At 54.0% G+C, this 27,902-nt stretch overlaps 11 protein-coding genes across 11 annotated transcripts; 6 read left to right on the forward strand and 5 right to left on the reverse strand.

The window, feature by feature from the left end:
* Positions 1-104: 104 nt before the first annotated feature.
* On the reverse strand, positions 105-2,556 carry EI97DRAFT_460139 (uncharacterized protein; the record flags this gene model as incomplete). The annotated part of the gene is made up of 7 exons (XM_033801075.1): positions 105-615; positions 667-955; positions 1,310-1,625; positions 1,676-1,810; positions 1,864-2,123; positions 2,174-2,248; positions 2,313-2,556. 7 exons carry the CDS (start codon positions 2,554-2,556, stop codon positions 105-107), a joined length of 1,830 nt encoding a protein of 609 aa, XP_033652105.1.
* A 441-nt stretch (positions 2,557-2,997) lies between these two features.
* Positions 2,998-5,523, forward strand: EI97DRAFT_435105 (uncharacterized protein). Its single transcript, XM_033798791.1, has 6 exons — positions 2,998-3,422; positions 3,484-3,585; positions 3,648-4,411; positions 4,460-4,870; positions 4,924-5,230; positions 5,297-5,523. The coding sequence occupies exons 1-6, from the start codon at positions 3,339-3,341 to the stop codon at positions 5,453-5,455; spliced, it is 1,827 nt and encodes a 608-aa protein (XP_033652106.1). The 5' UTR covers positions 2,998-3,338; the 3' UTR covers positions 5,456-5,523.
* A 920-nt stretch (positions 5,524-6,443) lies between these two features.
* EI97DRAFT_477186 (uncharacterized protein) lies at positions 6,444-10,170 on the forward strand (the record flags this gene model as incomplete). The annotated part of the gene is made up of 3 exons (XM_033801954.1): positions 6,444-6,838; positions 6,895-9,576; positions 9,631-10,170. 3 exons carry the CDS (start codon positions 6,444-6,446, stop codon positions 9,716-9,718), a joined length of 3,165 nt encoding a protein of 1,054 aa, XP_033652107.1. The 3' UTR covers positions 9,719-10,170.
* A 779-nt stretch (positions 10,171-10,949) lies between these two features.
* On the forward strand, positions 10,950-13,456 carry EI97DRAFT_102675 (serine/threonine-protein kinase cot-1). Its single transcript, XM_033792891.1, has 5 exons — positions 10,950-11,871; positions 11,922-12,165; positions 12,218-12,474; positions 12,527-13,006; positions 13,058-13,456. Exons 1-5 carry the CDS (start codon positions 11,273-11,275, stop codon positions 13,365-13,367), a joined length of 1,890 nt encoding a protein of 629 aa, XP_033652108.1. The 5' UTR covers positions 10,950-11,272; the 3' UTR covers positions 13,368-13,456.
* A 386-nt stretch (positions 13,457-13,842) lies between these two features.
* EI97DRAFT_435108 (uncharacterized protein) lies at positions 13,843-14,830 on the reverse strand. Its single transcript, XM_033798792.1, has 2 exons — positions 14,468-14,830; positions 13,843-14,229 (listed from the first exon to the last, which is right to left on the reverse strand). Exons 1-2 carry the CDS (start codon positions 14,692-14,694, stop codon positions 14,205-14,207), a joined length of 252 nt encoding a protein of 83 aa, XP_033652109.1. The 5' UTR covers positions 14,695-14,830; the 3' UTR covers positions 13,843-14,204.
* A 222-nt stretch (positions 14,831-15,052) lies between these two features.
* On the reverse strand, positions 15,053-16,356 carry EI97DRAFT_422272 (uncharacterized protein; the record flags this gene model as incomplete). Its single annotated transcript, XM_033797084.1, has 3 exons — positions 15,053-15,711; positions 15,817-16,129; positions 16,210-16,356. The coding sequence occupies 3 exons, from the start codon at positions 16,354-16,356 to the stop codon at positions 15,053-15,055; spliced, it is 1,119 nt and encodes a 372-aa protein (XP_033652110.1).
* Positions 16,357-16,580: 224 nt separating this feature from the next.
* Positions 16,581-18,466, reverse strand: EI97DRAFT_402180 (NAD-dependent histone deacetylase SIR2). The gene is made up of 2 exons (XM_033796480.1): positions 17,107-18,466; positions 16,581-17,055 (listed from the first exon to the last, which is right to left on the reverse strand). The coding sequence occupies exons 1-2, from the start codon at positions 18,403-18,405 to the stop codon at positions 16,858-16,860; spliced, it is 1,497 nt and encodes a 498-aa protein (XP_033652111.1). The 5' UTR covers positions 18,406-18,466; the 3' UTR covers positions 16,581-16,857.
* Positions 18,467-19,032: 566 nt separating this feature from the next.
* Positions 19,033-20,377, forward strand: EI97DRAFT_102739 (uncharacterized protein). Its single transcript, XM_033792892.1, has 2 exons — positions 19,033-19,703; positions 19,764-20,377. Exons 1-2 carry the CDS (start codon positions 19,179-19,181, stop codon positions 20,214-20,216), a joined length of 978 nt encoding a protein of 325 aa, XP_033652112.1. The 5' UTR covers positions 19,033-19,178; the 3' UTR covers positions 20,217-20,377.
* Positions 20,378-21,476, forward strand: EI97DRAFT_102740 (uncharacterized protein). The gene has a single exon (XM_033792893.1). It carries the CDS (start codon positions 20,538-20,540, stop codon positions 21,102-21,104), a length of 567 nt encoding a protein of 188 aa, XP_033652113.1. The 5' UTR covers positions 20,378-20,537; the 3' UTR covers positions 21,105-21,476.
* An 847-nt stretch (positions 21,477-22,323) lies between these two features.
* Positions 22,324-23,195, forward strand: EI97DRAFT_102752 (uncharacterized protein). The gene is made up of 2 exons (XM_033792894.1): positions 22,324-22,556; positions 22,609-23,195. Exons 1-2 carry the CDS (start codon positions 22,480-22,482, stop codon positions 23,054-23,056), a joined length of 525 nt encoding a protein of 174 aa, XP_033652114.1. The 5' UTR covers positions 22,324-22,479; the 3' UTR covers positions 23,057-23,195.
* Positions 23,196-23,986: 791 nt separating this feature from the next.
* Positions 23,987-26,677, reverse strand: EI97DRAFT_102769 (uncharacterized protein). The gene is made up of 12 exons (XM_033792895.1): positions 26,224-26,677; positions 26,115-26,177; positions 26,031-26,067; positions 25,952-25,981; positions 25,854-25,905; positions 25,691-25,734; positions 25,519-25,643; positions 25,270-25,470; positions 25,116-25,214; positions 25,020-25,065; positions 24,518-24,948; positions 23,987-24,443 (listed from the first exon to the last, which is right to left on the reverse strand). The coding sequence occupies exons 1-12, from the start codon at positions 26,467-26,469 to the stop codon at positions 24,042-24,044; spliced, it is 1,776 nt and encodes a 591-aa protein (XP_033652115.1). The 5' UTR covers positions 26,470-26,677; the 3' UTR covers positions 23,987-24,041.
* Positions 26,678-27,902: the final 1,225 nt, after the last annotated feature.

Raw genomic sequence — 27,902 nt, forward strand, 5'->3', positions numbered from 1 at the left:
TGGGCGCAGGAGTAACGCCCGCTCTTACTTCGTCATGAGCTCCCAGCGTAACCATCCCAACAGCCGCATCAGAATAGCAAGGCGATTGAATCGTGATTGAGGTTTCATCGCCACCCTCCCACTCTCCCCTCATCCCATCTCTCCTTCCGCTCAGCACGCAAATAGGCGATCTTCCTTCCTTCCCTCAGTCTCCTCACAAACTCCACAACCTCCCGCTCGCTAGCCACAGCCTCTACGCCACCGAAGCCCTCGCCGTCCAGGAAGCTCTCCTCCAGTCCTCGACATAGTGCATCTTGCTCTGCTACCGCAGCACTGAGCCGCTGATACAGAGCTGGTGGACTGAAGTCCCTCAGAGCTTCATCCTGCTCTGCCTGCTTCGCACGCCACTGCCGCTCTAGCGCACGTAGTGACAGAAGCCGCGATTGCGTGCTCTCTCTTTGGTGTCGCAGGTGCGCTTCCAGATTCTTCAACTGTTCAGCGAGCGCAATGTTTTGCGCAAGCAGCGCCTGCAGTGGTGCCCTTGAAGCGGGTATCGAGGGATGCGTGGTCTCGGGGTTATGTATTATGGCGTGCTGGAGCTCGGGCGTTTGCAGTACGTGTTGCAGATCCTTGGTTCTGATTACGACCTTCAGCGGCGGACTCGACGTGTTTCAGGGATGGACGTACGTCTTGTCCTTGAGGATATCTGGAAGCCAGCCATCCTCGGGTGGTGGCAGGGAAGGCTGGTCCTGAGCTGGAGGGTATGTGGGTGCGGCAGCTTGAGTGGGATCGCTATGAGATTGGGGCGGTGGCAGGTGAGGGAGTGGAGGTCCGGATTGGGGTGTTTCGCGGCCGCTGGAGTGAGCGGAGGGCTTCGGAGGAGGAGGGGGTGGGGTGGAGGGGTTGTATTGGAAGAGATGTTGCCAGGATCGTGGTGAAGAGAAGGACATCGTATAGCCGTATGCGCAGATGTGGCCTATTAGTGGTCAATTGAGGCCTGGGGAAGGTTTGCAGTCTACTGTGTAGGAAGCACGACAAATGCCGTGTCGCGGAGATTGTTATGCCGTCATGCAGCTTTCCCGACTGTCGGCTAGAAGTATTTTCCGGGTCCGGAGACCATCAGGGTGTTCACAGCATGGACAACTTGCCCAGCATCATCATTTTCTTCCGGTCTCCCATTTCGCAGTCACAATGTCTATCCCCCTGTTGATCCGTGCGTAATAAGGGACTGTTCAGTTCGCATCTACATAAGTTCCTTGTTTTGTTTAACTAATCCATGGATGCAATCAAATCATCCCAGGTTGGCTCATGGGCTCAGTCTTCAGCGCACCCGGCCAATCTCCTTTCAGGGGCAAACTGTCCTCGTACTTGAGTTGAATGAACTTCTTGTCGTTGCGGTATGGTATCCACTTCTTATCCCTCATCCTATGTATTGTGGCCAGGAACGCATAGCTGTCTGGATTCATAATTGTCCAGTCAATGTCTTGCAATTTCTCTGCAAGGGTCTGGGTGTCATCCGGCATCCAGTAGCCATTCTTGCCATTGGTACCGACTGGATGCGAGTCCCTGCCGTTAGGCTCCTCAAGAGGGCCTCGGCTGGTGTCGATGGTAAGCCTTTGCTCGCTGAGGAAAGCAACGTGCGCAAACTAGACCCGTTAGTGTTCGGTGCGTGTCTAAGCGTGACATGCTAACTCACCTCGTGCATTAGGACGTGGGAGGCAAGAGGGGAGATGTTTTGGAGCCTCGAAAGGTTTTGGACTTTCCTTTTGGCGAAAGCCTTCCAGGTGTACGGCCTCTTATCATCGTTTCTTGCTAACATTTTGTCGCAAAGCTGGAATTAGGTCAGCTCGAGGGATATAATCAAGTGCAAAATGGTCCACTTACGGTCATGGTATGCCGGTCAGCCAACTGAGTGGAGTGCTGCTGGTGGTTCAGCAGATAATAGAGGCTCTCGATGCCAAGTAGTACATGGGCGAACACCCCCGGGCTATCTGGAAGGTCTTCACACAGTAAACTCATGCCCAAAACTACTGCCTCATTATCTCGATCATAGAATCTTGTAGTCTTGAACTGGGGCGTCTGAGGACTGGGCCGGTCGATGTTCTGATGTTCCAAATTGACAGCTTGGTAGCGGGAATCATTGTCTGAGCTCTGTAAGTCTATGTTCACCGCAAATGGGAACGGCATGACTTACCGCAGTAAATGCGGACGTGGGCACTCAACCTGTCGATATGAGTCTGTTGGAGAGCACCTATACGGGAGAAGGTTCCTAATAGCAGTCGTAAGTGAAATATTCAAGAATGGTAGCCAGCAACAGTCAAAGGAAAGCATACTTTGCACGTAATCAGCGGCACTGCTCGTGGTCGTGAAGCCAAACATCCACTGCATGGGTTCATCCAGCCACGATTCTTTCAAACTTATAGATTCTGCCACTCGACCCGCGACCCAGATAACCTCGGTCACCGCGTCTTTGACATCGTTAGAGCATCCGTCCGAGATCCAGTAGTATTTTTGTGCCGACGCAGACAAAAACAGGAACGAGAGTGTTGCTGCATGCAGCAGCCTCAAGCACAACATGCCTGGAGAGAGAGGACCGGCAGGCTGAGTTGGCCTTTGTGGGAAGATCCACGCCCTTGATGATGTAACAGGTTTCTAAGTGAAGCAAAGAGACAGTTGCAGGTCCCGGGTTAGTTATGTTACTTGATGGCGGGTCTCATACCCTCTCTTCCCGTTGCCTGCAACATCAAATGTGCCACAGCCCATGTAGCATTTTGGGCACTGGCCCCCAACCAAATACTGCATCGACCAAACATAGCTTTTTATTTGCTATCCCTCGAATTCAAAAGGTGACGAACGCGTGGACATCGATCAGGTCCGTGTAAGTGTTGCACGGTGAAGCGAGGACCAGCGCCGTATTTCGCGAAAACACGCCAACCCCTTTCAAGCTAATGGCACAACAACTTAGCTTAAAGAGGCAATTAAGAGAAATAGAGGTTGAAATTGCGTTAAGGGACGAGGGGCTTCGATTTCGACGTCCAACACGATGTGCCACTCGGTACTCGCCACCACATGCCACCCAGAGGTTGTGCGTGTTGGTTTTGGGCTGAGTAGTGCCCACCTCTGGTTGGCATGTGGTGCGAGTACCATCCAACCCAGATTGCGCAGCCGGGCCAGGCATTATTTGCAGCACGGACGCGTATAGCTACGATACAGGTACCCTCGGATACGGCTCGCCCTTCCCGGGGCAGAACGACGCCTGAGACCGACAAAAGCTTACACAGTATATATCACGACGAGCTTGGTCATGTCTGAATTGCCCCAAGGTGGCTGTCGCTTTCTCCACCACAAAATTAGTCGTCATGTTATTTCTTTGCCTCACCGCCGTACTGCTCTGCGTCAGTCGGCACCTGGTAGATGCAAGATCGGTGTCTGCCCACTCCAAGGTAGGTAACATGGCCTTTGTTATCCGGCACGGCAGAAGCTGACTGGTCCACCATGGGGCAGGTCTCTAACACAGCGAGGTCTACGCAATCGGACTGGGAAAATGACAACTCCATCTCTGCGGTCTCTCCACCCCAAGATATGGCGGAGTTGAAGTGCATCAAGGTCTGTCACGGTTTCGTGATCCTAATTTCCCCATCCATCTGAGCTGACGACGTCAAACTCAGGGGACTGGTGCCAACAAATTTCCATCGCCCTGCCGGAAGAGCTCAACTATCCTGCCTAGGCAAGATGGCGACTTCTCGCAAGGCCTGCTTACTATCTCCACGGATTCCACAGTCGTGCACGCGGACCAACACCTGTCTGACCTGGTCAAGAATATAATCGGCTCCAGTACTTGCCCCCGCAGGGCAAAGCGTGGACCTAGAGTTTTCAAACGTGATGCGATTACCGATTGCATAGTGACCACGGCTACCTTACTCGCCCAGAACGCCCAATATGTACACAACGTCATCGAGCTCCTGCAGGGAAATCCGATTCCGGCCGAAATCAAGCATATGGATAGTTTGCCACAGTGGAGCGACGAAGCTCAGGCAGCAGCTTTCCTCCGCAGTGCCCTCATCGGAGTTGGACTGTTGGAGCAGGCCTTTGAGGTCATTGACACTGCCACACAGTTGTGGTTCGTCTACGTGACGATGAACTTTGCCATTCAACAAATTTGGAACCATCCGGATAACTTCAAGAATTTCGCCCTTGGCAGGAGCGGGTCGATGAAGCTGTCTTGTCCTGCAGTGGAAGATGTCTCATGCTCTCATGTGCTGTGCGAGGGTGGCGACGATGCTGTGTGTACGGCTTTCCTACAAGGGTGCAGCTGCACAAAGAGCGATTGTCCGACGAAAACCAATGGCAAGTATGGCCTCTTTTGTCAAGAATGCGGTGGAGCCGACTCACTTAGTGGACGTTGCAATGGCAATAACGGACAATATAAAGGGCAAGCAACCCTCACACATTTTTCTCGAGCTTCACTGATCAAGAGTAGTTGTGCCTGCATTGAGCCAGATGATGATCCGTACACCGTCGACAATGCTGCAGTATCGGAGTTCGAAACCATCTTCAAGGACGGCGACTTCACCTTCACGCCTCCACCGCCGGCCCCTGACCAGATCACTTGCTACAAGCAAGCCGACGGAGTCAAGGACGACCCGACGAAGTGGAAGTTCGTCGATCAGGCACTACTAGACGCGAACATCCAGGAATTCTGCAAAGATCTGGGCAATCTCAACAATGCTGCTGGGGGGTCGTTCGAGCGGTCGTACAACACAGACAGTTTGAACTCGGTTATTATCCGGGCCTCTTGGGATACTGGGTACGTGACTGTAGAGAATTGTACGGAGCAATTGAGGGCTCTGAGCGCCGACTGTGACTGGGACCCGACGGAGAATCAGTACAAGTAAGACGCGGTGAATCCACACTCGGCGTTCACGGCTAATTGTCCTCTTCCAGCTGGAAATGGGGCGGCGAGTTCCTGAAGAACTCGTTGCATTGGTACATCATCCCGCAAGCCAACCGGGTCGCCATCTACACGGGCGACGGCGACAACTGGTGGCGTGACGGTGACGACCGGCATTGGCGCACCATCACCCAGCAGAAAACCGGGAACGACATAGCCACTCCGCGCGTGGGCAAGAACGGGAAGCCGTACGATATGATCATTCTGCATCAGTGCCTCCACGATATGCGTAGAAGGAATTGGGATGGTGGCCAGCCGCATGATTGCGCTGGTTTGGTCAACTTTTCCGGAAGTGGAACGGTACGTCCCGCACCGACCTGGACCAGAATCACCACTTTATATCGAAGCTGTGCTAATTTTCGCTAGATTATTTATAACAGTTGGACTGACTGCTTTGATAACACATGGCAGTTGAATAGCTGGGGCTGGATGCAGATGGGCGTTGTTACCATGTACGGGGAGCACAGAGGTGGTGCTGCTGGGCCGGCGGGCGCGCATTGCTGGCAGGGTACGGACAAATTTTAGTCCTTTGTATAGTTACCGCGTTGTACCCGAATATTATATTATTAAGAGACGCCTATTTATTGAGACGCAAGCATCTTTACTCCGTATGAAAAGCGTCCTTAGGTAACTGCAGTAGCTACAACATCTAAGCAGCTATAGGTACCAAGAAGCAGATTCTTCTCTGAGAACCTTGAGAGGGCGTATTCTACAGTGCTAGTACGTTTATAGACATTTACAAGTAGATCAGGAAGGGTTGAACAGAAGTGCGAAGCCATCGAGAGCGCCGCTGCATGAGCATCGGCTTGACCCTAGGTACCTGGACGATACCAAATCCGTACGAGATGGCGTGCGGACAAGCCGTTTCACAGTTTCAGCAGCGGCGGCTCCTGAGAGGCTGTACTGCGTACGGAGTACATAGCTATAGCATAGATAGTAATGGCAGACAAGAGGCCAACGCGTCCGGCGCCTCCAGCGTAAGCGTGCGCAATCTCACCACGACCTTGAAGTTCTCGCCGTTTCAATTTCTCTTCCCTGGACAACGAACGATTGCAATCACCAACCACTCTTCGCCCTGAACGGCATTTCTTCGTCGATCTTTCATCAACTGGCTCTCAGGGGATCGGACGAATCAACTTGCGTCCGCTTGTTCCCAAGCTTCAGGGGCTAGCTGCAGGGGCCGCCCGCCCTCTCCACTCTCCGTCCCCTCAAGGCACAACGACCGCTTGCACTTGTCGACAGCATCCGCACAAACCTGGGGAGCGCCTCGACGGCTGGCCACACGGATTATTTCGTGGCCAATAACAACTCCACGTCGGCGATCCTCTGAAAGGTGCTCCCAAGCAAACAAGTCCGCCGAGATCCTGGCCCAGCAAATCGCGTCGCCAAACTCGGTTGAACGCATCCCCTTTTTGCGGTCTGCAACTCTCTCCCACCGCTCGCTGCTCGGCTTTCGATTTGTGCACATGGCCATGAGTCTGGTGCCGGATAGGGAGCTGTACCTGCAATATCAATGAACCCCGTCCCGCCCAAGCGCCCAGGCGAGGCTGTTCCTCCTCTCCTGCCCTCCTTCTCCCCCTCACCACCCTCACCACCCTCACCACCGCGCCAGAAACCCTCGACGCTGGCGAGCATTGCTACCAAGGGGATCCAGACCTTGGTCAGCTCCCGCTCCCGCGCAGACTCCTCCTCAACCGCCTCACCTATTCGACGCAAGCCCTTGCCCACGGATTCCCCAGTGTTTGGAGCAGTTCCTTCGGCTGAATCTACCGACCCTGCCAGAGCTGGTGCTCATAGACAGACCGCTCACCGTTCATCTACAACTGGCCGCGACCCCCACGGTACCAACGCTGTTCAGCCAACCCCCCTGGATGACTATGAGCTTTTTGTCCCTCGGAATCTGGATGAGTGAGCTACATGAACTGTTCTTGCAACCCACTTCTCCTTGCTAACCCTCGTGGCAGGAACCCACATGGAGCTACTCCATTGACAGCGAACGCCCCCAGCAACGCCTTCGCGCCCCCTCGAAAGAGCTCTCTCGGATATTCATTCCCTTCTGTCCCAGGTGCGCCGCGGCATGATCGTTCGGCCAGCAGCTTTCACTCTCGCCGTTCTACTGAGGATTTGACTGTCGCCCCGAACAAAGGAATCCACGTGCGGTCGCCAACAATGCCAAACATGGCTTCATACCCTCCACATCCTCGCCAACCCAGCCTTAAGCTACGGCTAGATGGAGTGACGGAGGACTATATTGACGAGGACCCGTATGAGGTGACACCCGAGTCACCACAGCCACCTGCAAGCAAGCCCAAGTCACCGGCGCCCGGAAAATTCACATCCTTTTTCGGATGGAACTCTTCAAAAGCACAACACGAGACGGAGTCTCCTACGACCACGTTTAGCGAAAAGTCATTGTCGCCGGCAGCGTCGCCACGCTACCCGAGACAACCGTCGGCACCTGCACGGAGCAAGCCTGCCGGTCTTGATATACCCACCGCGAACTCCTATGCGCAAACCTCCTACTTCAATGTTCCCGGAACACCTCTCCTGTCTTCGTCGCCACAAATGAACGCTCATGTGGAAGAGCTGGAGCGCGAGCTTCGCGAATTGAGCTCCGAGCTTGCCGCTTCAATACGGAGAGAACTGGATCTGGAAGATGAGATTGAAAGATATAAGCAGGAAAGCTCCATGGCCTTGACGGACAATCGTCGGACAAGCGACTACTATTCCGACTCTGGCGCAAGCTCCGTCCGATACCCCATAAGCGACACTGAGAGCAAGTTGGAAGAGGTGGAAGCGCTTCGGCGCAAGGCGGAGCAGGAGCGTGCCCAGCTGAAGGTCCACATGGCAGAGCGCCTACAGGAAGAGCTTCGCAGACGAAGGGATTTGGAAGAGCAAGTACAACACCTTGAAGAACAAGTCAGTACCCAGCCCAGCACCACGTCCGCCGTTGGTCCTGAGCGAGTCAAAGAGCTGGAGAGCGCCTTGGAGGATGCTAAAAGAAGGCTTGCCGAAGAGAAGCAGGTCAAGGAGAATTTCGAAGATCTGCTGGCAGCTTTGCGAGAGGAGCTCGAGCAGCATCGGAACGAACGGGACAATCTCCGCGACGAAGTGGTGCCGCAGCTCAGAGCTCGATTGGAGGGTCTAGAGTCCGAAGTGTCTGAGACGCAGAATCTCATCTATGAAACAACGCGCATGCAGCAGGAGATACAGCAGCTCCGGTCCGAGAACCAGAGCCTTATCAATGCGCGTAGAATGCAACAAGACCTCGCCCAGCAGCAATCCCGCTTTCAATCAATTGCCGAGGAGTCTGACTCACCTGCACCGGTTCCTACCCAGCGCGTTGGCTTGTCGAGATCGAACTCGCTTGCGCGAAGCTCAGCCTTCAACCCCAAGAGAGGTTCACTCTCCCGGTCGAATTCGGTCAAGGACCGATCTGTTCCAGAGTCACCCCGTGAGGGACCGCTCAGCGGCAATCCTGTCAAGGAGTTGGAAGAGCAGCGAGATGCACTGCACAAAGCGCTGAAGCACTTGCTGCAGCGCCAGGAGCTCCAGCAGAAGGAGTTTGCGAAGCGTATCAAGGAGCTTGAAGCCGAGCGGGATCGCGCTCTGAATCTGACACCACGTCGGAGTACCTTCCACAAAGAGGTGGCTCATCTTAGGGAGGAAGTGAACTCCCTCCGGCGTCGGGCGGACGATGCACTGGAACAGAAGTGGCAGTGCGAAAAGGGTCTGAGCGGTCTCCGTATGGACTTGGACCGCGCTCAGCAGGAAACCACGTCTCTGCGCGAACTCTTGCAGGAGCATGACATTGCCATTCCAGAGATTCGCGTTGACGACCAGCCTGTGTCCCTCGACAAGGCTTACAGAGAGTTACGCACCACGCACGCACTATCGCTTGCTCGTCTGAAGCAGATGGAGTCCGAGGATGAACTGGGCGTTGCCGGTGAAGAAGCTGAGAAGACACTTGATCTTTTGATGCGCTCCATATCGGACGCGGAGGCTGAGAGGGATGCAGCGCAGAAGGAAGCCGAGGAGTATCGCGAGCAAGCTCGTGCTCTGCAAGCGTCTGAGATCCAGCACCTCGGGAACCAGGAAAGGCTTAGCAAGGAACTGTATGCTGCCGCCACTCGTATGGACAACCTCTCCAGCAGGATTCAGGTACAACTCGAGTCGAACCGCTCTCTCCGCGCTCGCCTGGCAGAGGCCATCTCGAGGGGAGAGAAGGAGCAATCCAAGTCCGCTGAGAAGATCATTGAACTGGAACGCCGGCTGAAGGCTGCCGAGGATAGGGTCATGGTCGCCCAGCAGTCCTCTGAGGAAGCCATTGCAAAACACGAAGAGGAGGTGCAGGCTCTCAAAGAAAGCAACAACAATCACCTGCGCAGGGCCAAGTCTGGACTGCTCAGCCCAGCCGCCTTCTCGCCAAAGCTGCCAACGTCGCCTTTCTCGCAGAAGTTCCCGCGCCTGGACCAGACGACCAGTGGACCAGCCATGTCGATAGCTGAAGCCACGAAGACGGAGCTGCTCGAGAGGCGAGTGGAGGAGCTTGAGAAGGCGCTGAGGGATGCTGACCACGAAATGGAAGAGGTTGTGGGCAGGATGAACATGGCGCAGATTGAGGTTGCTGATCTGCAGTTCCAAAGGTAAGTCAAGTCAACTTTTATGTTCTTGGGATCGGAGGCTAATTTCTTTGACAGGGACGAGGCAATGAGGCAGACTAGAAGACTCCAAGCGGATATTCTTGCCGAGCGCGAGAAAGTCAAGGCTCTCATGTCCCAAAACTAGACGACACGCGACATGATACATCCCGAATTTATGGGGAACATCTAACTCCTAATACCGAATGTCGGGGTAGACGAATACGGTCGACACGAGCGGGGCTCCGGCGTTAATCACATGCATTTACAGCGCCATTTCGGTCCTTTCCTTCGTCCCGTCATTGACGGTTTCTCGCTTTCAGATGCGGCTTGCTGTACCATTCAGGGATTGCCCAGGTGAGGGTTGGTCCCAGAACTTTGATACCCTTTCACCAACGCAGATGCCATTGCCATGGAAGCAATCGGCATTTTACTTTCTAGGTTTTGCATGTCCACGCGACTTGCTAGTTCTTGCTTTTTTTTTTCTTATTGGAAATGCGGAGGAGGGATTAGCAGCGTTGGGCCTTTGTCCCGTGTATTTGTAATGATATCATGGCTGGGAATCGGCTTGCGAGACTAGCTGGTAGCTTCATAGAGGCTTCGAAGAGAACACTTATGCCCTTTCTGTCCTCTGTCATACTATGAGAGCGGCTTATCAGTCGGTCATGACACTATTTGGGTATGCATGCAACCGTGAGTGGAATGGCAACGGCGCAGTGATGCCCGACGACCATGCAGGCGGATACGGAGTAGAGGTTAGCGAATAGGAGGTATCTTATTAGTCCGGTGTACAATTACATGCACTACCTACCTTGTAGATGAGCTGTCGTGCAGTCAGTTGCCGTACTGGGAGGGGGTACCGGTACTCGATAAGGCGCGCGGCTAGAGGAAGACAGGACGATAGCAGGACGACTCCCAGCCAGAAGAATGCTATCTGCGACGACATGACTATGCTGAGCTTGTCAACCGTCTACAGAGTACCACAAATACGATTCATTGTCGCTGTCCACGGCGCAATATCTGTTGGCATGGGACTTATTATTACACAGTATTGATAGTGGGAGCTGTGGTACTAGTCCGGTAGGACGGTGGTAGTCTATATCCTACGGACTCCGCAGATGGTCCCGTCCGATCTTATTATCCCCACCCCGCATGGCCTGACCTGTTTGTGAGCGGCTCTGCTCTCATACTTGATAGACTCTTCTACACAGAGTTCAACTGTCTTCATTATTTATTATTTGCAACTCCAGATGGGACAGACTTCGCTGAGTCAGGTCCCCCGCCAATCTGCCTACCGTTCGGTCGGCCCGCGCTCCACCAGCGAATCAGAGTCCAGCCAGCCGCCTGGCACGAGCCTGGCCTTTGCCCAACCGCAACCCTCACCCACTTCGCTCGCTGTTTCAACCCTTACATCCCTGACCAACAACGCCGCATTACCACTACTCCTCCCCTCCTCTCTCTCTCCTGCCACACCTGTGTCCAGCAGTCCTCCCTCCTCTTCCACTGCTTCCCTGGCGTCGTGCAACCCTCTGAGCTCGAATTCGCGACTTGATTCAGCTCCGGCGCTTCACGAGGTTCCCCCACCCCCTTCAATCGCACCGCCGACTTCCCCTTTTCGACAACACTCAGCTGTCACCCACCTCCGCCACACCCCCTCCGAGAACCCCGCCGACGGGTCCCTCAGCATTCTTCTTCGTCCACGATGAACAATCAGCAGCAGCAGGGGAACCGCCTGCAGCTCAACTTCTTCAGCGGAGGAGACCGAAACCAATACAACCAGGACCCAAACAATAGAGCTTTCCCCACAACCCCTTCCACCTTCCCTCAACCCGTTTATCCCAATCAGGCGGGTCAACAAGAGGTATGGGGCACCCAGCCCCAGGGCTATGGCGGCGGCAATGGCTACTTCATGGGCCATCCATATCAGCAGGCTCAGTATCAGGGGCAGCAGGGTAACCTACAGGCGCAAAGTCAACAACGGTTCAATGAGGCTGCCAATGGCTTGGTCCACCAACTCTCCCATCAGCATCTAGGAGGAGGTCGCTCCAGTAGCCCTTATGGTCGGCAACCGTCTCCGAACCAGCAGCGACCGCGCACCGCTGAGACCCGCGGACACCAGCAATATGGGAACTACCTTGGCCAACCAGCACCCCGGCAACCCTCTCTCAACGATGAGGAGCCCCCGCCGAAGAACCCCGGCAAATACTCCGAGAATGTATTCAAGCAGGCGCAGGTTTCCATAAATCTTGTCAGCACTTTCTTCAAGGACAGTGTCCAGCGGGCACGAGACCGGAACCAGAGGTACAGCCGAACCCCATATTTGTGTCGGGCAGACACTAACAACATCACAGAGCGCTGGAACTGGAAGCGATCATGAAGGAGCCGTCTTATTCCGATGCCCGCAAAGCCCAAAAGGAAAATCAGATGCGCCGTGCTGAGGCCGAGTACCTGCGCTTCCTCCGCACCAAAGAGCGTCCTGAGAACTTCACAACCGTTAAGATTATTGGCAAGGGCGCGTTCGGTGAGGTGAAGCTCGTTCAGCGGAAGACTGATGGCAAGATCTATGCTCTCAAGTCTCTCGTCAAGCATGAAATGGTGAGCCACTGCGCAAGGGTTGCTGAGCTACCCGAAGCTGACTGATAAACAGTTCAAGAAAGATCAGCTTGCACATGTTCGTGCAGAACGCGATATCCTTGCCGAGTCAGACAGCCCCTGGGTCGTCAAGCTGCACACTACCTTCCAGGACAGCACGTTCCTGTACATGCTCATGGAGTTCTTACCAGGCGGCGACCTGATGACAATGCTGATCAAGTACGAAGTCTTCTCCGAGGACATCACGCGCTTCTACATGGCCGAAATTACCCTCGCAATTGAAGCTGTGCACAAACTCGGCTTCATCCATCGGTATGAGTCCCCTCTGTCTTCTCCGTCCCTACGAGGAACTAACAACAATCAGTGACATCAAGCCTGACAACATCCTTTTGGATCGTGGTGGGCATATCAAGTTGACCGATTTCGGTCTCTCAACCGGATTCCACAAAGAGCACGAAGCGTCTTACTACAAGAAGCTTCTTGCAGGAGGTGCACACCGGTCAGCTCGAGATAACCGCAACTCGATGAACCTTGATCAGATCCAATTAACTGTCAGCAACCGCGCCCAAATCAATACCTGGCGGAAGTCTCGTCGCCAGCTGGCTTATTCCACTGTGGGTACTCCGGATTACATTGCTCCTGAGATCTTCAGTGGACAGGGTTATGACTTCGGATGCGATTGGTGGTCCGTTGGGACCATCATGTTTGAGTGCTTGATTGGCTGGCCGCCGTTCTGCGCTGAGGAACCCCATGACACATACCGCAAGATTGTGGACTGGCCAAGGCATCTACACTTCCCTCCTGACCAGAAGCTCGGAGTTGAGGCGGAGGACTTCATCAGACGGTAAGACCTTCGGGATGCATTGAGAAAGAGGAAAAGACACTGACAGGACAGATTGATCTGCGATGCGGAACATCGTCTCGGCCGCCATGGAGGTGCCCACGGCGCCCATGAAATCAAACAGCACCCCTTCTTCCGCGGAGTCCAGTGGGATGGTCTCCGCCGCATCCGCGCTCCCTTCGAGCCCAAGCTATCCTCCAACATTGACACGCAGCATTTCCCAGTCGACGAGATCGACCAGAACGACAATAGTGCAGCGCTACGCGCACAGACGGCGCAAGCGGGCGACGAGTTGGCGGCAGAAATGAGCTTGCCGTTCATTGGGTACACGTACAAGCGCTTCGACGCTTTTAGAGGATCATAATGCGGTCTTCTGCAGCTCGTGGGATCTGGATGTGGGACTTCTGAGGCGAACTAGAACGCATCAAGACTTCTCTTCGAAGCTTAGCCCCTCGATTCCTCATGGCTTAGGACGTCCTACACAGGCGCAGGAAGACGCAGTTGCATAAAAAAATATTATGTTCACGCCCTTGTCCATTCTTCAGCTTGGTGCTCCCGTCAGCATACCTGATTGCCTACATGTTAGCAGCGCGCGAGGCATTCTTCCGTTTGATTCTCTTCGGAGTCTTATGCAAGTGTAGCCATATCTAGTTCTCTTGCCGTTCATGGTTTCCATATAGGAAAGCGTCATTGGGGAATGAGTGGATCGCATGGGATATTTACACACATTAGAGGTGCATGGTTCGAGTTTGTGCTTCTCTGACCATGGTTCTGGTTGAGAAGGGAAAGGCCGCGAAGGGAGCAAAATAGGGCACTTGGCAGAGCAAGAGTGAATTGATGCATGGCCGCACGAAATGCGGATGGTTTTGAGCTCTATATCTGGATATGCGTGGTTCTGATTGATGCTCATGTTTTCCTGTGATTGATTGTGCTCAGTTGATTACGTAGGACTGAAGCATGCAAAGCTTTATTATTTGTAGTGATCCGTATGCGCCATGCTTTGAAAAAAGACAAATGCCTCATGACGCTTTACTCCTTTTCTTTCTTCTCCATGGTGAATTACAGGTAGGAGGGACTTCCCGTCGATGATGCTTCTGGCCTCCTCACCCTGATTCTTCTTCTCCGTTGTCCGGCTTCGCTTCGTGCGTGGGTGGGTGGGTGTTCGTATTCTGCTGGAGATATGGGCGTGCGCACCCGGAGTCTATCGCGCTTCGAACTGCACCATCCTGGGGAATGAATAGTCAGTCGGATTGGTTCTTCAGTTGAGAAAGAGCACGTGTCCTTCATGTCTCGAAGAAGATGATATCGCTCCTCCATCTTCTTGCCTCTACTCTCCTCCCCTCCTCTCTCTGTTCTTCCCCTCTTCTTCCCCTCTCCTCATCCCTCCTCATCCCTCCTCACCCGGCGAACCTAACTCCTCCCTCTCCCTAATATAATAAAAAGAAGGGAAAAGTCACAACTCACCGGCTCGTCCGCTGCTTGTACAACACGCGATGCCCGCACTGCCGGCACCGGATCGGCTCCCCCCGCTTCAGGCTGACGGACGCGTCGCAGTCGCCGCACGTGTACTCGACGAAGCGCGCCCGGTCCTCCGCAGTGCTTCCTACTGCGCCTGCGCCTGCGCCTCCCGTGGTTCCTCCTGTGGTGGTGGTGGTGTTGATGGCGGTGCCGGTGGGGTTGGTGTAGGACATTTTTCTGGTCGGTTGGTTGGTTGAGGGAGGGTTTTGTGGGTGGGTGGTACGGCGGGTTGGAAACGGTGGTGGTGGGTAGATGGTCGAGGGGTTGAGAGTGAGGGATAACTTTTGGAGGAGAGTATGGAGTTGTACTGTGAGGCAAGGCGGTGAGGGAGGATTTTGCCGGGAGCGAGCGGGTGGCGCGGCGGGGAATTGTGGCGTATGCTTGGTAGCGCGATGCTATCGATAAGAGCAACAGGTACCGAGTCTGGAGTGGTTGGCTCACAATTGGGAACACAACTTTGGTAGATACTCCGAACTTGTTCATTCAAGGGGAATGTAGAATGTCGGCGTCTGGAAATGCATCATCTCCGCTTCAACCCCCAAGCCCGCCCACGCTCTCCCACCCCAACGTCTCCCTCCCCGCCACCTGCACCATCGTATACCAATCCCCCCCAAACCCCTCCCCCGTCACCGCAATCCACCTCCCTTCCTCCTCATTCCTGGTTCCCCCCTCCCCATCATGGTCCTCCTTCTCAATCTTCAGCGCCTCCTTCCTCACCGCCAGAAACACCTCCCTGACGAACTGCGGCGCAATGAACCCCCTCCACCGCACCCGCACCATCTTCCTCGTCTCCACGCCGAAGCCCAGATCCGGGACCTCGTACCGCGAGAGGAAAGGATCAATGTGGTCCTCTGCGCGCACGCGGGGTGATTCGAGGAAGATGAGATGGAGCCATTCGAGCAGGGCTAGCGATTCTTCCTCCTCGTAGACACTATCCAACCTCCCCGCTCGAAGGATAGGCGTGGACACGCCTTTGATCCGGACGGCCGAGGGACGCATGTTCATGATGGACGGTTGGTGGATACAAAGCGGTTCTTTGCCTTGTCGTAGCGCTTCCCTCGACCCCGGGTTGAAGTTGTAGAAGAGCCAGGTCAGGTTGGTATTGAGCACGTTCTTGGCCGCCCATTCGAGACGCCCGAAGAGCTTTTTGCCGTGGTGCATGTGCGGGGCGCGGAGGTCGAATTCCACAACTAGCAGTTGCTCGTCAGCTTTCCTGTCATCTCATATGGCCTCGTGGGCTCAACAGTGCTACTCGATGCCGAGAGCGTAGCATTGAAAATCCTGAAATCACCTACCCCACCGTCCCTGCTGATGCTTCCTGCCCCCATCCTCCACCGCCCGTCCCTCTAACCCACACCTCTCGTACGTCGGCCTATCCAACTCCAACCTCAACACCCCATCATACAAACTGAAAATGTTATCGACGTGCGCCCGCCCCTCGGACCGCATCATCACATTTCCCCTCTTGACATACGTATCGAGAAAATCCCGTTCCAGCAAATCCGCCAGCTTCATGTAGACGCGCGCATACTGCGCGGCGCCGAAATCGTCGGATTCGAGGCGTGCGCGGACGAGAGCGTAGAGTTCTTCGGGGAGGACGAGATCGAGCTTTTGTTTTGCGCCCCGTTAGGACCTCGTCATTCTCGTGGTTTTGGTTATCGAGGAATGTGGTCTAGGTGGGGGCATACCGTATGTGAGAAGTGCTGTGCGTTGAAGGCAGAGAAGGGCCTTTTCTTCGTCGAGACATTTTGCGGATCGATGTAGCTTGGGAGGAGGGAATGCGTGAAGTGGATCTTGGGCGAGACGCCGTCGGCTTCTTTGTAGATTTCGAGCATTTCTGACGGTTATCAATATCGGGCTGGGGAAGGGGGAGGCGGGGGCTGTTGCGAAATCTAGCTATCCAAGATATTGCGAATGGACCGACGCGGCCTTTGTCGCCAAGGTTTCCGTTAGTTGGTCCTTGGCAGACACGGTCTCACGTGCGTACACAGTGTAGGTACTCACAGGAAGTGGTTGGGATAATTGGATGGTCATCGAAGTGTCCTTGTTTCGGTGTTGAGCCATCATATCACAAAGATTGTTATACCGCCATATGTACTACTCTAAAGGAGTACCCTATATCATACTCATCGACATGCCATTACCATATGCCCTCAAGACGCCATGAACCAACACAACATCCAAAACCCACTTAAACACTCGGGTATCGCATGAAACTCATACACCCAGGTATCCCCCTTCTCATGACTGGCAACCCATGCATGAATACACTGAACCCACGAATGCCGCCTCAACGCCTGGATATATATATGCTGCAAGGAAAAATTCATAGAGACTTATGTGGCGTTGGACTCCGGCTGTCGAACCTTAACACTATGCACGTGGCCGTCTTCGCCAACGGGAACAATGTCGACTTTTTGCTCTTCAGGAAGCATCCTGTGCTTCAGTTCCCAGCCGGCTCGTCGAGCAAGTTCGGCGACAATGGTGTCGCAGTCGCCGAGGAGAGTGATGTCGAAGTTGATGTGATTGACAGGCTGGTGACACAGTCAGTTCGAGCTCTCCATGACATAGACAAGTTCGCTTACATCTCGGTTGATATAGATGTGAGGGACATCTTTGGGGAAGAAGTTGGGAATCTCCGATACCGGTGCAACTTTCATACTGGTACCCATCACGATCACGAGATCCACCTTCTTCCTATCCTCGTTCTCTAACCGGTGGAAGAATTCCTTGGGAAGCGCCTCGCCGAAGAAGGTGATGTCCGGTTTCATGATGCCCGGCTGCGGAATATCGTACGCCTCATCGGAATCCGAGTCGAATTCACCAGCGTTGCGTCGCTTCTTCTTCCCGTTGGAAACCCGCTTCCGCTTCAAACCGGGGTTCTGCTCAGCAAGAGCTATGATGCACTTCTCGCATTCCGCGGGCGTTTGAGCCTTGATGGCCGGGAAAAGCTCTTCACCGGGGATCTTGTACTTGCATTTCCGGCATGTCGCGGTCGCCCAGGAGCCATGGCACTGGATCAGCTTTTCCTTGCGGATGCCAGCATGCGCTTCTACGTTGTCGATGTTTTGAGTGTAGTTGGTCAGCAGCTTCCCCTTGTCCTGGAGAAGCCGGATGAACTCATGTGTAGGCGACCATTTTTCCAAGTCAGGGAGGATGTTGCCCGCCAGCCTGTAGAAGATGGTAGGATCCTGGTCGAAGAGGTGTATGTCAAAGACTTCCTCTGGTTCTTGATAGCCTAGCTCTCGCAACCTCGAGTAGAATCCAGTGTTCTTGGACCTGAAGTCGGGAATGCCTAGGCTTGTCGATATACCCGCCCCAGTGATGACGATGATATTCTGCGATTTCTTCAGAAGCATAGCCGCATCATCGATAGTCTTGTACTGTTCCAATGTACGACGCTTGTTTATCTCCCGGTTGATCGCTAGTCCTAGCAAGCGATAGAAGGCGTGGTCCGGGTACCCTTCCATGAAGACGGGAATTGATACCCCGAACGCAGTACAGAGCTTCCGTGCCGTGATCGTTTCCGCACTTATGGTCTCCCTGATAAATTGATCGACACCCACCTCGTGGAGGCGTTTCTGATATGCTCGCCTTTCCTCCGGAGTGCAGACTGTATTATCATCCTGAATGTGTGCATATCCCTCCGACTCCAAAATGATCTCATACAATTCAGTGCTAATACTGTGGATGTCATCATCGTCTTCCGATTGTGCTGGAGACACTGATCCGCCTGCCGTCGGCACGACACCATTAGACACGGCTTCACCGGCGGCAACGGGTGGCCGGACTTCGACAGCATTGGAAGCGGCGCGCTCGCGCGCCACAATATGCGTCTCGGCCTTCTCCACGTCGGATGCGGTGGCCTTGACGGCGGCAGACATGGTGTCGTGGCGCGCACAGCGGCGTGCGGTGGTGGTAGGGAGAAAGTACTTGTAGTGTGTCAAGTTGAGAGAACGATGAATGTCAGTACGGGAGAAGGGTAGGCTCGGCTGTGGGACAGGGGTTCTAATTAATCTTGACTACTTTCGTACTAGCGGAGGCGGGTATATCCGCTAAATCAACCTTGGCGTCGTCAAATAATTATGATCATTGGGCGACCTCGGGAGCACGTTCTCAAAAAAAGACGCTATGAGGCTTATGTAAAACGGGCATATCTGCTGTCTCGTCTTCTTCCCAGGGCCTGATTAGCTCTCACCTCGCCGTCCTCGCAGCTGCAAAGCACCAACCTGTCCACTCCATGTAGCCGAAGCGGATAACCACTGGAGTGATCGGGCGCCACGATACGTCGACCCTGTCAGATCTTGGTCGAGGGACAGCAAACTCCATGCATGCCAACGCAACAGGAAAAGGTAATGCCACATTCGTGGTATATACGGTGGGAGTACCTCTTCATCGGGTCCGCCAGATGTGAACCTGCTCAGGTGAGGTACCTGGTGTTACCATTATTGGGCAATGCCAATCCCAAATTGACCCCGCCTTGCGGCCTGATTTCAGCCTTTCCTGTCACTTCCTTTTCCTTTGCCGTTCCCGTGTCTACCCTGAGGTATAATGATTTTATCATAAGTGTGGATTCTTACGTTTCTACTGATATCCGCTCCGCTCTATTTCCTTGCTCCCCACCTGGTCATCAGAACACTCGAGGACTGGATGGTCCATGGCGGGTTTGAGCAGCATCGAACAACTACCAACTGAAATCGCGTTTATCATTCTATCCTTCTTGACACATCCCCGCTCGAGACTACCTGGACTTAGCGAACGGCAAAGCGACCATGACTATCCGATGGAAAAGAAAACAGAGGCTAGAAAAGCCTATTACATGAGCCGCCTGGCGCCGCCGGACACTGATCGGTTCGCAGTGAATCTGTTTCAATGGAGGGATCACCAGCATCCCTTCAATGTACTGGCGATGACCTCACGACGTATGAGAGAGCATGTTGAGCGTTTCTGCGCACACCTGGTGAAGATTCACGGCAAGGCCAACTCACCGGTAACGCATGCCGAGCACTGCAAGCCAGCGACAGAAAGTCCGGATCCGAGTGGCATCGTCTACCGCAAGCTGTGGCTGCAGTATGCGCCAAGATTGTGTGTCTATTGCAATGTGTTACTTAGCGAGTACCCTCACCGCAGTGTGATGAGACCAATCTCTGCTTGTCGAGACTGTTTCTATGCTCAGGTCTATGTGAGTCAAGCCCATTGCGCCATACGAGGTCAGTGTAGGCTGATGTGCATGTGTACAAAGTCGATCAACGAAGTTGCGGAACAGTTCCATCTTTCCGGCACCGACCTGAGCGCCAACGGAGTCCGCGGCTTCCCTCCTTTCGTCCTGCGTGTGGACGTTGAAGCTCTGGTTTTGAGACTCTATGGGACGAAGCAATATCATGACATCCAGGGGCAGAGACGGCTTTGCAACATCTGCGTCAGAGCTGGGACCATAGCGAGGACTGTTGCGCTGCGGGCAGCAAGACAATCCAGAGTCTGGGATATCGAGCCCTCGGAAGGGTGGCTCGCAAGAGAGAAGATACCACGGACTCAGAATTCACGGCGGGATTACAACTGGTTTGACTACCTCGAGTACCGGAGAGACCCGTATTTGTACAAGGAAGAAGACGTGGAGGGGAATTACTATTACCTGCGTTTACGCTCGATAGGGGAGGAACCAGCTCAGTCGCATTTACCTTTTCGCCAGGGTTGACTCTGCGTTTCCTTCCCATCTTCATTCTTGTTCTGTGCTCTTTTCATAGACATGCGCTTGCGTGTGTACGTCAGACCGATGTTTATGATCAGAGGAGGAATAGAGATGATATTGTTGTCTCAAGACTTGGAAGGGGAAAGTTGGAGTAATCGTTCTGTGGTCTTCTTCTTTCATTTTGAGACGCATGCTCTTCTGGTATCGAATGACTTTGAGAGTAGAACTCCAGGATACCAGGCTGTAATTGTTGGTGTGCCTTGATATAACACCGGCGTGACGCATGCGATATCTTTTTAGGGCTGCGCACATCGTGTCCCCTTCACTATGCCTGTCGTGCGCCTTCGTCTTATTGGCACCTCTCTTTTGCATCCTTATCTGGAATACATTCAAGAATTCCCGAATCACATAGGCAATCCTACGCTCAACGAACGCACAAGTCTCACAACAGTCTTGCTGTCAACTCCCTCCCCTCTTCTCCCTCTTGTTCTCTACCGGGTGACCCATCTCCTCCAACCCCCTCGCCCTCTCCGCCTCCACCTTAGCCACCCGCTCAATCTGCGCCTGCCGCTTCGCCCGCCGCGTGTAAGGGTTCAGCCTCGAACCGAACTTGTTCAATTTCCCCCTCCTCGCCAAGACAATGAGCAGGACCACCAGAGCCAGCAGGATGGCAAGACCGAGGGCAATGGGTATGGCATAGAGAGGCGGCTTCGGTTTCGGCGCAGGCTGGGGCACGAGAAGGGGTTTTGCGGCCGTGGAAGCGGGGACGGTGGGGTCGAAGGTGCGTGTTGCAGGGTGCTTCTTGAGGTTGAGGGAGAGGGAGAAGGGGGGTTCCGAGGGGTCCGAGGGGTGTGTCATTGTGTGCGTCGGTGGGTGTGGGTACTAGTAGTGTAGCTATTGGAGAGGGGTGCTATGCGCAGAGGGCGTGGAGATGAAGAGGGTCTTTGCGGATGATTCCCATGTCCGGGGAGAGGTGTATTTCAGAGGGATGGAGGAGTCACCGAGCTGGGCTTCGAGCAACGGGCGGGGGCGCGAGGCCATTTTTGAGGTGGTGGATCTGGCCTGGGATTTTCTGGACCCCAACCAGCTACGCTATATCAGAATAGAGCTATAGAGGTACTCCGTACTCTGCCTTGTGAGACCTGCGGACCGAGCGACCTGTCGTAGGATTCGCTTCGGGGCGTTGGGCAATCGTATTATTGCATTTCTTGCTTGTATACGGAGTAGCGAGAGATTGCTGCACTTCGGTGCTTTGACATTTTTTGAATGTTAGGATGGTGAACGAGTGGGGACCGCCCAAGATCGAGGTCAGGGGACGCAGCACGTGAGCGTGATCTCCAGCCCTGGAGATCTGGGCCCGAACAGGCAATGAATCGATGACCAAGGACGGGCTTGATTGGGCACATTGACCAAAATGGCCCGGGTCACTGTCAAATCACCAGGGAGATATTGCGGTCCTAAACCTCACCAAGGCTCGAAGCTTCTCGCTATGGGGAAGGCCAAACAAGCTGCAGTTCAAATCGGCACTCGCAATTGAGGCTGCAGAGCACGTCTTTGGTGCATCACAAGCCTTTCTCTCTCTCCAACTTGCTGTTCTCCCAAAAGCTGCAGGTCAATGGCCCAAACACCGACTACTGGGGCGGATCCTTGAAGGAGTCGAGGCTGGTGGAAATGAACAGTCGGCTAGTGAAGGTGACGACTGCCATGATTGGTCTGATTCGCGAATTGCGGAGATGGAGTGGTTAATGACACCAAAGGCCTTCAGTGTTGCCATGTCACGATAGCAGTTGAGAGATGTAGGAGAAAAGGTGTTGCGCTGGCAAAGCCTTCGCTGGGGCTGAGGTTGGACCTCTCACAGCGACGACGAGGATGCAGCATCGCCACCACTGCGTACGTGGATCCGCGAGACAACCCAACAGTTGCCCGGCGCTTGGGGTAACATGTCTTTGTCATCGCCCAATATTGGTCGCTCTTGCCTGAGGTAAGAGGCCAATTTAAACGAGAGGCGCGCCTTCCCATCGTGAGCTGGACCCGTTTCTGGATTAGGGTTGCGCAAACAAAGGCACCCCCCGTGTTTCAAATACCCCGACAGATCCTCTCCCCCCTCCGCCCTTCCATCTCCCTCGCTCACTCTGCCACGCTCGTGCTTCGTGCTTCGTCCAACTTCCCGTCTCTTGTTGCTCCACCGACCTTCGCTGTCCCGCCTTCATCTCCACACTCTCACATCAAACCGTTCGTTTCCTAAGCACTTCGTCACCTCGCAGCAACCATGCAGCTCTCCGCATCCCTTGCCCTTCTGGCCCTCTCTTCTTGCGCCTTTGCCCAGGGCCTCCAAATCACCGACTCGTTCGTCACCCCCCAACTCAAATCTCCCTACATAGGACTAACCCACCCACAGCGTCGCCGCTTCTGTGCTCAACGTCCTCGCGACCGCCATCCCCGCCGAATCCGTCTCCTCGGCCCTCGCCGACCCCTCCGCCTTCTCCTCCGAGCTCGCCTCGTCCCTCTCCGCCGGCAGCACCCCAGGCTGGTACCAGTCCCTCCCCGCCGACGTCAAGAGCTACCTTCCTCTCCTCTACCCGGCCGTCGCCCCTGCGACCACCACTCCCCCCTCCTCCGAGCCCACCGGTGCTGAGACGTCCTCCGGTGCCGCTCCCACCGTCAGCGGCAGCCCCTCTGGCAAGAACGTGACCTCCATCACCAGCGTCTTGTCCCCTACGCCCTCGGCCTCGAAGACCGGGCCCGCGTCCTCCCAGTCCTCTGGCGGCGCTGCTGCTCTCCCGACCGGCATGATCAACGCCGGCGTCGTCGGTGCCCTCGGTCTCTTGGGCATGATCGCCTTGTAAATGGCTTGCGCTTCTCATTAGCGACCATTGACCCTTGTCAAGGCATAGACAAAAGCAAGGCGTGGCAGCTACACAGCATACGTGGCGGAGGGAACCGAATGTTGGCGGCTTTGTTTTTCTTCTTCGGTGTGACGGGTTCAGCGTCGGCGCTTCTTCGAATCCCTTTTTTTCCTTAACTTTTCCCTATATGAGGAGACGCTCGCTATGATGAAGTGATGTCGTGATACTCATTGTTCTCTCTGAAGACAAGGATGGATGGATGCAGGTAATGAGGATGGGTGGGACGGAGGGCAGGGAGAGGGTGGCTTTTTCTTTGGTTCCATCTTGCGCCTTGGAAGTAGATAATCCTAATCACAATATCCCATACCTATACACGCCGCGAATTTCGGGTGCCATGTCTCCGAATTGGATCGGGGTTGTGAAGATAGGGATTGATCTTTTTCCCAATAATGAGGGAACCTCAACGCTAACATGTTCCACCCCATACACACGCCCAGATTCAATCCATCAACTGTGTATCAATCGTCGATCATGATCGACGTTGCCGCTCCATGCAGAGTTGTTGCATCTGATCGACCCACCGCAGGGACGACGGGACCCACACATGCATGATACTACTGGTAGTAGATGTTTGTGGCAGTGCAGTTTCCTTCTCTCGCCAAGACTGGGAGGAAAGCTTAGACGAATCAAGAATCAGACAGCAAGCAAGCAGGAGCTTCTCATCAATCATCACGGTTGTACGGAGTACATATGGTACCATGTTGTGGATTCCCTTGTATGTATGTACGGTTCTTGGAGAGGAGATTCTCGCTCCAATTGATCTCTATGACGAAAGAGCGCAAGGAAGAAAGATCAACAGACGAAGGAAAAAAATAAAAATAAAAGAAGACCAAAAAAATTGACTTTGTTCCCCTTATACGTACTCCCAATGCAACAACAAAAACGGACGTCAAACAACCCACTCGGTATATCCTCTCCTCTCCTCTCAAAGCCCCGAGTCGGTCTGTTCATACGGATGATTGCCCGGCCGCCAGTACTCGGCCCACTCCTGGCACCCCCTGTTGAACTCATCCCGATTGCCAATGGCCTGCGAGATCTCGTTCTTCCTCTCCAAAAACTGCACGCTGAGGCCCTGGGCGGCGTGCCACGCAATGTGGCAGTGCATCACCCAGACACCCGGGTTGTCGGCGGGGAAGGCGAGGAGGAGATATCCGCCCGCCGGGAGCGTCGCCGTGTCGCGACGCGTGGGGTTGTTGAAGGTCAGTCCCGCCGTGTTGCCGTCCCAGACGCCGGAGCCCTTTCCGACAATGTAGAAATCGTGGCCGTGGAGGTGGATGGGGTGGGGGAGCGGGATGAAGGTGCGCGTCTGGATCCACCACAGATACCACTAGAAGAAAGCGTCAGCTTGTTGTTATTATTCATTAACACATTTTCATGTGTAGAATCTTGCATAAGGCTTACGTTATCTTTGGTTGCAATCTCGTAGACGTTGCTGTGGTTGCCGTAATCGGGCCCCTGCTCCAATGTCGTCTTCAGACTGGGCTGCGTCCAATTGACCACTTGGGGAGAACCATCGATTGTCCATCTGAACAGGTTGTTCGTCGTGGCGTCTTGGACGTGGTTGAGAGCGAGTTCATTCTGCGGAACAATGCTAGAAGGAACCGTGTTCGGCACGAAGGGGACAAGGTTGGTCTCGTCCACGCAGCTGGTTCTCATCTCAACACCGGTCGAGGTAGGCTCAGCGTCGGGCGCTCCTTCATACTGCAAGATCGCTCCCATCGGAATGCCCGCGTCAATGATTTCGTTGTCTCCACAATCAGTGCCAACGGCCACTCGAGCCCAGTAGTTCCCCACTGTCTGATTGGCATTGATGACGACGTCGTAACGTTGGCCTAGAGAAAGTCAGACCCGCTTTCTTACAACGCAAAGTTGGTGAGCAGCTAGAACACGCAGAGGGCCATACCAATGTTGAGAGTCAACTGCGTCGCCACGAATGGTTTGATGGGAACCTTGCAGGATCAGCACTAGCCCCAATCAGACGCGGAGGGAGGCTACTCACGAAATCCGAAGTGATGACTGTGAATGGATGCCCGTCAAAAGAGACATGGAATACACTGTCGACCGCCGTGTTAATCAATCTGACGCGATATTTCTTGCCCTACACTAAGCGTCAGCCTGGTTCGGAACATGGGTTGCCGCCTTCACTTCTTTACCTTTTGAACCTTCAACTTGTAGTATTCACCCTTACCACCTTTACTCTTGTGCATGCCATTCACCAGGATATTGTTCGGAACAGGAGGCCCGGTCCGCGACAGCTGCGCCTGCTCATTCAACTCAAACGCAGGCTTGTTGTACCAGTCTGTGATAGGCATCACACCAAGGTCCTCATCGTAGTTGGCAGTGGCCGGGCCATCCTTCACTTGTCAATGATTGCATCAACAATTGATCATTACACCACTTACAATGATGAGAGTACCAACGACTCCGTCGCCATACTGCGCGCTCCAATGCGAGTGATACCAGGTGGTACCGAACTGAGTGCACTTGAAGACATATTGCCGCGTGTGGCCCGGTGCAATGGGGCATTCTGAGTCAGTGTTAGCAAAGGATTCATTGCCTATGGGGGAATCGTACCCGTCACTCCTCCAACTCCGTCGTGCTGACACGAGTTCAACTGTCTGTATGAAACTAGGTCAGTGCCGATCTTGAGAATAGAAACGGAATGTGACACAACAGCATAGCCAACTGCCATGCTTGGGTGCTATGGGTCTGGTCGAACCAGTGGGGGAAGCCGCACCTCACACCATGCCAATGAATGCCCGTCCCATTATGTTGCAGTTCGCTCTTCACTGAGAAGGATTAGCGGGACTAAATCACAACTCAACAGGAACTTACCATTGATTACGAGAGTATCTCCCCAAGACGCTGCGCATGTAAGTATACATCAGGCATGTGGTCGCCTCGCAAAACCTACCTCTGAGAGTCGGACCGGGATATGTGCCGTTAATGAGCTAAAGACCGTGAGTAGAAGCTCCGTCATGGAAAATGGAAAACCCACCATGGCAAGTCTTGGCCCGGATCCGTCGGGATCCAAAGTCGTGTTTGTAATAACAAGGTTGTACTGGCAAAGTCAGCGGATATGGGATGAAATCTCAGGCTCTTCGTACAGTAACAGTTTTGCCGGCCGGTGGAGATTTCGCGTCGAAGTCGGTCGCAATGCTGAAACCTTTAGACCAACAATTCCTCGTTCGAGGACCGTTGGTGCACTCTCCGTCGGGAACTGGAGTAGTTGTAGTTGCCTGTCTCTCGACGATGACAGGTGAACCCTGCTGGACAGAGGGATCACGAGGAATGGTTGCTGCTAAGGCAGCTGTACCAAAAGACAGCCAGCATGCTATCTGGTGAAGCAACATTTTCGAGGGAGCCCAGTGGGCCAACGAGACAAGACAATAAAGATATCAAAAATGGATGGGACCTCACAAAGCCTAGAGATGACAAGCTTATCAGAGGAAACACTGAAGAATGCGGTGGGAAATAGCTTGGGGTGACAGATATATAAGATACTTTTGCAATAGGAAATGAGAAAACGACTGGGATTACGTATTGGACTGGACGGGTCCAAGGAGCGGTGGCGCTACTCAGGTACCGACTAAGGATATAGACATCCTACAAGCTGAGTGCCTGTGCTAATGGCTGCTGGTGGCTTGTCGTCCTAGTCGGCGAGGGTCAGAGCACGTGGCTCGTGCCGCGTAGCCAATATTTTGTCTTTTACACCCTTGGTCGATGCAGTGGGAAAAGTTCCGGTCACGACGGAGGCACGGCATATTCGTCATGTCAGTCCTGAATCCGCTGTCATCGCAAAAAGAAGTCTATTTTCAGGACCACGCTTCAGTGCGTGGCGCTGATACCCGGAGCTGAGGCCGTTTGAGGAATTGGTATTGGTCTTCAAAATTCGATAGCTGCACCCTGCACTGGGCGATGATGTTCTCAAGTCCGAAGGAAGGCTGACCATCACGGTAAAAGTGGCGACCATGGTCATGCTTCCGGCCCTGACTCCTGTAACGTTAGAATCATTCAACCCTGCTCCAGACGGGATCCTCGTAAACCGGTTCTAGGGACTTAGACCTGTAAAACGCACCGCCCGGTCAATGTGCGACCCTGGGACCCAAAGGCAAGGTAAATTCCTATTGAGAGGTGTCCATGGTGCATTGGCATGTAGTGTTCCGTAGGCAATGAGAAGCCGACCAAGTGCCGAGAGCATCAAACTTGCGCCGCACAATCACCAGACGAAGTCGGCAACATCAGAACGGTACTTCCTGCAGAACGCCCAACTGGGAAAAAAGAGACGAGATGCATCCTGCAGAAGAAGCCACAAGTGTGGGGCAAAGGGACCCGAACGTGATGATAACGACTGCGAATGCACCGCCGGAGTCAGAGGCCTATTGCAAAGTCCCGGGCTTTGCGTACACGTACGCACGGAAACGTAGCTGCGGCATTTCAATACAACATTGAACCAAGTAGGAAGCCAGTGTTGGGGGCCCAGGGAAGGCGGCGGGGCTCCTGGTATGTTCTCCCAGGTTTTCCAGTGAATGTCTTACTTTGAGCTTGCATGAACAAGTCATTGTCAGCAGCTAGGACTTGTAAACCTCGTGTTTTCAAGTCAGGTCCAGCAGCACCATGCGGGACAGAACGTGGCAGAGCCCCACTTGTTCGAGCTGGACCATTGAGTGGCCTCAGAGACAGGCGGTCGAGTGATACATGGTCCTCAGAGTAGGCATGAAGCGCATGCTTGGGGCGTGCCCGTGGTAACCATCTCCCGGCCGGTCGGGAACACGAGCGTGGAAGA

The sequence above is a fragment of the Westerdykella ornata genome (assembly GCF_010094085.1).
Source record: "Westerdykella ornata strain CBS 379.55 unplaced genomic scaffold EI97scaffold_19, whole genome shotgun sequence".
NCBI classification, from domain to species: domain Eukaryota; kingdom Fungi; phylum Ascomycota; class Dothideomycetes; order Pleosporales; family Sporormiaceae; genus Westerdykella; species Westerdykella ornata.